General features: G+C 40.4%; 1 protein-coding gene across 1 annotated transcript; it reads right to left on the bottom strand.

Moving 5' to 3' along the window:
* Window positions 1-208: 208 nt before the first annotated feature.
* On the bottom strand, window positions 209-2,471 carry CEBPD (CCAAT enhancer binding protein delta). The gene has a single exon (XM_053715027.1). It carries the CDS (start codon window positions 2,271-2,273, stop codon window positions 1,449-1,451), a length of 825 nt encoding a protein of 274 aa, XP_053571002.1. The 5' UTR covers window positions 2,274-2,471; the 3' UTR covers window positions 209-1,448.
* Window positions 2,472-8,327: the final 5,856 nt, after the last annotated feature.

Genomic DNA, 8,327 nt, shown 5'->3' on the forward strand with positions numbered 1-8,327 from the left:
TTCACATAATTATCTAAAGGATAATCCTATACCCTGCATGTCAGCATGACAATGAGTGTTCATGTGTAACTGGCAGATTTCTGTCCAGACTGCATTATGGAGAAATGTTGGATTTATGCCAAATATCTGTGTAATTTATCCCTTACCAGCACATTAAAGTGACAATTCATTTTTGCATCACAAAGAAATAACAAGGAGAGACAAAGCATAGTTTTCGATATTTATTATTATAACAAATACTGTAAAAAGGTCATATAAAAAATGTTGAGCATGCTCATTTTCTTTTCCCTAATATCTACAATACAAAGTTTTCTGTGTATATATATATATATATATATATATATATTTATTAAACGTACCATAGCTGCACCATCGGTATAGAATGTAGAAAACTAGCATTACAAAAAAAATAATTTAAGGAAGTGGGGGAAATGTTTAGCTTTGTTTTAGGGGTGTAAAGAGATTATAAAAACATTCCAGGGGTAGCACACCCATAAGGCTACACATTCATATAAATGAAACTGAAGACCAGCACAATTTCAGTTTGGCACTCTCCTTGGTGTGCCTTTCCCATACAGTACATCCAACTACAGGATTCTGCCTGTGCATCATAAAGATCACCTGTGCCATTGGCTGTAATGCTTACCTAAAGGCACAACGAAAATAAATCACAAAACAGCTAAGCATTATAGCCAATTTCCTGAACAAACATACAATTCATATTTTACTTGAAAAGGCACAAGTCTTTGTAAAGGCACTAGAAATGCAATAAGGGTTAAATAATTTGCGCCACTATCACATGATATGAATTCTGACCATATAATTTCATAACGAGAATTTGTAAATTAGCATTTGTCTCACATGATTTTTTATTTTCCAGTTGAAAAATTAATGTCACCCCCCTTGGCTGCAGAGAGGGTCTCTGACAGCCAAGTTGTTATATTATCTACCACAATCACATTGTAATTTTTGACAAATATGCTTGCAACTGGAACTGAATTTGCCTTGTGGTTGCTATCCCTCAGCACCCATTACTAACCACTAAAAGCTTTGTTTAACCCACTGGCTTCCAGAAGTATCTGGAGCCAATTGGTTAAACGCATAGTTAGAATCCAGCTTTACAAGGCATTCTGCTTCTAGTCACCCATCCTGCAATACTTAAAGCTTAGTACCAGGCAATGCACCCCCAACTATAACACCCATAGCTTTGCAAATTAAATCCAGCAGTGTCAGCTTCATTACCAGGACATCCATCATGCCCATATGTTTGTTTTGTATACAGTCAGATTGTCTTATTGCACTAAAATAATATATATATATTTATAAAAGTAAAGTAATAGTCTATGGCTCAGTCTGTTACAGTTCATGTGCAGGCACCCCTGCTGCTGAGATGTCCTTGAGGTATCACTAGTTATAGTCCATGTTGGGGGTGAGCAACAAGCAACAGGTTACCGGCAGTCAATTCCCCCCAGACTGGGCAGGAAGCTGGTGACTGTGGGGGGCAGCTGCTTGAAGTAGTGCCTGAGGTTGGTTAAGTCCCGGGTGAGCAGATCTATGCGCTTGTGCAGCTTCTCATTCTCAGAAGAGAGCTCGAGCAGTTTTTGCTGCATGTCTATGTTGCGCTTCTTGGCTTTGTCCCTGCTCTTCCTCACTGCAATGTTGTTCCTCTCCCGCCGCTGCCGGTACTCTGGGCTGAAGCGGTCAAGGCACTTTTTACCGGACCTCTCCTTGCCGGTCCCGCCGCAGGTTGAGGAGGAAGGGGACGGGCAGGCAGAGCTAGCGGCGCTGGAGCTGCAGGGGTCTGGGGAGGTGGGAGGAGTAGGTCGGAGGCTCATGCTGGTCTGGGCACAGGTGGCTATTTGACAGGGCAAGTCGCTGCCATTCCATTCGGGCTCTTTCTTAAGAGCTGGGCCGCCCCTCAGGGCCAGAATACTGGCTAAGTAGTCCCCACCACAGTCTGCCCGCTCGCCCGCCTTGTGGTTGCTGTTGAAGAGGTCAGCGAAGAGCTCATCGTTGCACAACTCCAGGTTGGGTACAGATGACATGGAGTCAATGTAGGTGCTGAAGTCTATGGCGCTCTCGTCGTCATAAATAGCTGTGGCGGCGCTGAGCTCTGCCAGGGTAGTGCTGCTGCTCACTGGCGGCTCCTCACACATGGTCCTGGGCTTGTAAGGGGCTGGGGAGCCGCTTAACCGCTGGTCGTAAAAGTTAGTTGGCTCCAAGCACCAACTGGCATAGGGGGACAGGCAGCGCGGTTCCACGCTCATGGACATGTGACAGCTGTGTCTGCTGCTGCTAGGTAACACTCTGCCGTCAGGTGCTGCGCTCTGGAGTCGGGAGCCCGCAGGTGCTGTTCTCCGGAGCTTAGTGCTGCTGTGTGATACTAGTAGGTGTGCGCGGTCCCGGGCAGGATACTGCACACTGCTCTAATAGTGTCTGGATGTCAGATAGACTGTGTCTGAGCACTGCCGTGTGCCGCCTGTGTATATATCGTGCCCCCTTGCACCCTCCCCCGTGTGACGTCTTCTTGAGATCACTCCGCCTACTACTTGAGTGAAGATGACGGGGGAGTAGAAGCTGCTGCCAAGGCGCAGTGTGCGGGGCTGGGCGAGTTCCAGGGCTTTCCCTGCAGCGGCTTTAACCCCTTTCAGCACCAATAAGTACACTCTGTCCCAACTTGTGTAAACTGCTTCAACTCTTCAAAATGGCACCAAGTACGTCACTTCACAGTACAGGTGTGCGCCTTGTGTACCAGAGACCAACTGGCCATTATAGCAGTGCTACATGCCCCAGGCTAGCACATTGTCACTAAGCCTGGCACTCTCTCCTATTTGTACTAATAAGACCATTTATTACTCTGCTATATAACTGGTCTGACACCTCATGAACACGCGTGTGCACTGTTTATGTTTTTGCAAGAGTTGTGAAAATCATTCGTTGAAAACAAAACTGTTACTCCTGTTAAAAACAAAAATCCTCTTGTTATATTGAGTAACTCCCACCCACACAAACGCACATTGGGAATAAGATTATTTCATGACATTTACTAGGAATCTTGCTCATTGAATTTATTGTATAAGAGTTGTATTTGCCTGAACGGTTTAAACTATTACTTTCTAATAAACATATAACACATTATAGACCCCTTATAGAACATGAAGAGATTCACACAGCACAGTTCTTATTTAAATGTGAGTAAATAAATGGTTGTAACACGTTACGTACAGATTTATCAGGAGGGTTACATTTTGAAGTATTAAATCATTGGAAATGGAAGCTATTCTGTAACATGTAGGGTATTAGTTATAACAGTGGAGAAATGCCAGCACCAATTGTCTTTTTTTACGATACAGCTTATTGATGGTATAAACTAGATTATATCTCTGGACACTGACTGATATATTACAGGTCATGCCACAGAACACCCCTCTCCTTGGTACTTAACACTAAGCTTGATAAATGACACGCGTTTATGAGTTTATTTAGGTTATTCGCTATCAAAAAAATGACAGACAGGCAATAAAGGTAGCAGGAGTGGTGAGGAATTCAGGGCACAAGATCGTGATCAGCAGCTGGGTGTTGATAAGAATGTCACATGGTTATAGCCCTGGGTGACTCACTGTCTCATTGTGGTACACTGAACCCTGGATAATTCAATCACTTGAGATCTTATTAGTACCCAGAACACTTCAGGTAATGTTTAAACTAAACCTCTATCCTTCACCTTTTGTCATTATTTACTCACATTATTGCACTTATATGTCACCTATTTAAGTGTGAAGTGATTATCATCCACACAAGGAAGACAGTCTGCCCCCTACCCCCATACAGTAGCAGATCACTTAGTATTTACTCATATTACTGCCTCCCTGGTAATTCATCACAGAGGGTTGCAAACCTCTACTCTTTGCAGGGAGCAAACTACTTCCAGGCGCCTTGGTGCCACTGTGATATTCAGACTGGGGTATAACTTTCTACCTTTATAGTTACTGTCTCTAGGCTGAAGACAAGAAGTTCAAAGTAATTGTTTTTTTTCCTGCCTAAGTACTACATAAATGCAATCGCAGACACAGTTATGCTTTTGAAGTCAGTCACTAAGTAAATTACTCTTTACATTTACTGTAGTAACCAACTGATTAAGTAGTTCACGATTCTTATATGAACCACGTTATATTTTTTTGTTACATTTTAAAAATTGACTTCAAGGGCTGGATATTAATATGCGATAATCACTGTAGAGTGTGTGTGTGTCCAGTTATCAAACAAGGTAACAGCTCTGTAAACAATATTTAATGCATTAATTAGCTAAGGGTTTAATGTGTTTATTTATTTTTAATTATAAACCTACATATTTTATAGGAAAAATAAGAGAAATGGAACACCTTTATTATAGATGTAATGGGTTTATGGACCATTCCAAAAGGAAATTTCCTATTTTACTCAGCTTCCATGACAAAACCCCATAGATTCTTAGCGATAATATCACGTTCCAGGAAATCAACAACCATGAAGATCTACAGCGTCACCTAGTGGGAACACCGATATTGCTTTTTCTAGTTTGAATTAAATTTTTATTTGGGAGTTCTAAAGATGTAAATTTTAGCAAACAAAACTATAAATCTTTAATATTATGCTGTGAATTACAGAAAACGCGGCTCAGGCAAATGCATAAAGATCTTCCACTTGAAAGTTTTGGGGAAAAAATACTTTTTTTTTGTTGTTGTTTTTTTTTTTTTTTTAAAGGGGCACTCAATCAAAATTAAACTTTCATTATTCAGATAGAGCATGCCATTTTAAACAACTTTCCAATTTACTTCCATTAACAAAATGTGCAGTCTTTTTATATTTAAACTTTTTGAGTCACCAGCTCCTACTGAGCATGTGTAAGAATAAGTGTGTATGCATTTGTGAATGGCTGATGGCTGTCACATGGTACGTGTATGCATTTATGATTGGATGATGGCTGTCACATGGTACAGGGGGAGTGGAAAAAGACATAACTTTTAAAATTGTCAGGAAAAAAAATCTACTACTCATTTGAAGTTCAGACTAAGTGCTATTGCATTGTCTTTTTATCATCCATTAGTTGATTATGCAAATCTACTGTGTTGACTGGTCCTTTAAATATCTCATTTCAGCAAAATCCAATAATCTAAATTCCAACTTATCATGTCATAAACATGTTAGAATGATTTTAGTTTAATTCACAACAAAATATTTTTGTCATGGTAATTAAACCTAAGGTCGGTATTGTAGCTCTTTAGATGTAAGGTTTGTGTCCGTTATATGGCGATACATAGTTGTATACAACATGTCATGACACCTTACTTTGTATGTGCAGTACCTGTTTTTATGTTTATAGTGGAAGTTTAAGCATTTTACAATGCTTTACCTCTAGTTAATCGTTTGTAACAGAAAAATACAAAGGTATAACTGCAATTTAGTGTAATGTATCAGTACCCTACATATGAAAGGACGGCAATTAAACATATATACAGTTGTGTGCAACATTTCAGACAACCTTGACCGAGTATAATATTTTGTGCAACCTCTGCAGTGAACACATTAAAACTCAACATAGCTCTACACATTTTAATGCACAGTTAATATTTAATTGATTAAAAAAAAAAGATACACCAGTAAATGTTGTATGTACTATTCTGCTCTTTCTACTAGTGATTTATTTGTAAAGTCTCATAACCTTTAAATTTGCTTGTTAGGCCTTAATCTAACTCTAGATGTGACAGTTCCAAACCTAAAAGGGACAGTGTACTTTAAAATAGTTTTCCACTTAATTTGTTTACATACAATGACTTGTTATACCAGCTGCAAAGATTATAAAGTATGGGACACTGCTCCTTTGGTCATATATTTGTATATGAATTAGCTGTCTCTGCTAACTGAAACTACAAACTAATCAAATGAGCTGAAGTTCCAGGGAGAGCAGACATCTTATATTTCTATAATTACACAAAATTCTCCTTATCTTCGAGAGACTAATGGAAAATAAAGATTTTATTATCTTTCAGTCACACCGCACACTAAGAGTGTAATTTCTTAAAAAAAAAAAACCTCTTGTTTACATAACCAGTACTTAAAGGGACAGTCTAGTCAAAATTAAACTTTTATGATTCAGGCAGGGCATGCAATTTTACACAACTTTCCAATTTACTTTTATCATCAAACATGCTTTGTATTCTTTGTTGAAAACTAAACCTAGGTAGGCTCATATGCTAATTTCTAAGCCCTTGAAGGCTGCCTCTTATCTCAGTACATTTGGACAGTGTTTCACAGATAGACAGCAGTTCATGTATTTCTTTTATATATATATATATATATATATATATATATATATATATATATATATATATATATATATATAAATCCAACAAGAGTTGAATGCACAAATAGCGCAAGGAGACTCCAAAGTTAAAAAATACTGACTTTATTGCAACAAGGTAAAAACATGACAGCAAAGAACGCAGCTGTAATGAAGCACTATAAAAAAGAAAATAGACACAATGTCAGCGATCTAGACCACACGCAGACATGTTTCGTGCGGTTGCGCACTTGATCACTCATTGAGTGATCAAGTGCGCAACCGCACGAAACATGTCAGCTGCGTTCTTTGCTGTCATGTTTTTACCTTGTTACAATAAAGTCAGTATTTTTTAACTTTGGAGTCTCCTTGCGCTATTTGTGCGTTCAACTCTTGTTGGATTTCTATTTTGTTACTTGGAGCGGCTTACAGACCGGGCTCAGAACGCCACAGCTGCAGATCTCCTACAATCAATGCTTGCCTGCTCTCCCCAGCGTGCTTTGATTCAGCATTGCACAGGTACTCATATGTTGAACTTTTAATACACTCGTTTAGTTATTATAGAACCTCTCAGTGCGCTCACCTCTACCATTGTTTCCATATATATATATATACACAGTATCTCACAAAAGTGAGTACACCCCTCACATTTTTGTAAATATTTTATTATATCTTTTCATGTGACAACACTGAAGAAATGACACTTTGCTACAATGTAGAGTACTGAGTGTTCAGCCTGTATAACAGTGTACATTTGTTGTCCCCTCAAAATAACTCAACACACAGCCATTAATGCCTAAACCGTTGGTCACTAAAGTGAGTACACCCCTAAGTAGAAATGTCCAAATTGGGCCCAAAGTGTCAATATTTTGTGCGGCCAGCATTATTTTCCAGCACTGCCTTAATTAACCCTCTTGGCATTGGAGTTTACCAGAGCTTCACAGGTTGCCACTGGAGTCCTCTTCTACACCTCAATGACGACATCACAGAGCTGATGGATGTTGGTGGCCTTGCGCTCCCCCATATTCTGTTTGAGGATGCCCCACAGATGCTCAATAGGGTTTAGGTCTGGAGACATGCTTGGCCAGTCCATCACCTTTACCCTCAGCTTCTTTAGCAAGGCAGTGGTCTTCTTGGAGGTGTGTTTGGGTACATTATCATGTTGGAATACTCCTCTGCAGCCCAGTCTCCGAAGGGAGGGGATCATGCTCTGCTTCACTATGTCACAGTACATGTTGGCATTCATGGTTCCCTCAACGAACTGCTGGCAGCACTCATGTAGGCCCAGACCATGACACTCCCACCACCATGCTTGATGTAGGCAAGACACACTTGTCTTTGTACTCCTCACCTGGTTGACGCCACACACGCTTGACATCATCTGAACCAAATAAGTTTATCTTGGTCTTATCGGACCACAGGACATGGTTCCAGTAATCCATGTCCTTAGTCTGCTTGTCTTCAGCAAACTGTTTGCAGGCTTTCTTGTGCATCATCTTTAGAGGCTTCCTTCTGGGACTACAGCCATGCAGGTCAATTTGATGCAGTGTGCAGCGTAGGGGCTGACCCCCTACCCCTTCAACCTCTGCAGCAATGATGGCAGCACTCATATGTCTATTTCCCAAAGACAACCTCTGGATATGACGCTGAGCATGTGTAGAATTGGAAGCACATGTACTCAACTTCTTTGGTCGACCATGGCGAGGCCTGTTCTGAGAGGAACCTGTCCTGTGAAACCGCTGTATGGTCTTGCCCACCATGCTGCAGCTCAGTTTCAGGGTCTTGGCAATCTTCTTACAGCCTAGGACATCGTTATGTAGAGCAACAAATCTTTTTTTCAGATCCTAAGAGAGTTTTATTGCCATGAGGTGCCATGTTGAACTTCCAGTGACCAGTATGAGAGAGTGTGAGAGCGATAACACCAAATTTAACACACCTGCTCCCCATTCACACCTGAGGGAAAATGGCTAATTGGGCCCAATTTGCACATTTCCACTTAGGGGTGTAC

Source organism: Bombina bombina, chromosome 5 (assembly GCF_027579735.1).
Source record: "Bombina bombina isolate aBomBom1 chromosome 5, aBomBom1.pri, whole genome shotgun sequence".
Lineage (NCBI taxonomy): Eukaryota > Metazoa > Chordata > Amphibia > Anura > Bombinatoridae > Bombina > Bombina bombina.

Excerpts from the sequence above, each read along its gene's own strand:
- CEBPD (XM_053715027.1), bottom strand. The coding sequence starts at position 2,273 with ATGTCCATGAGCGTGGAACCGCGCTGCCTGTCCCCCTATGCCAGTTGG.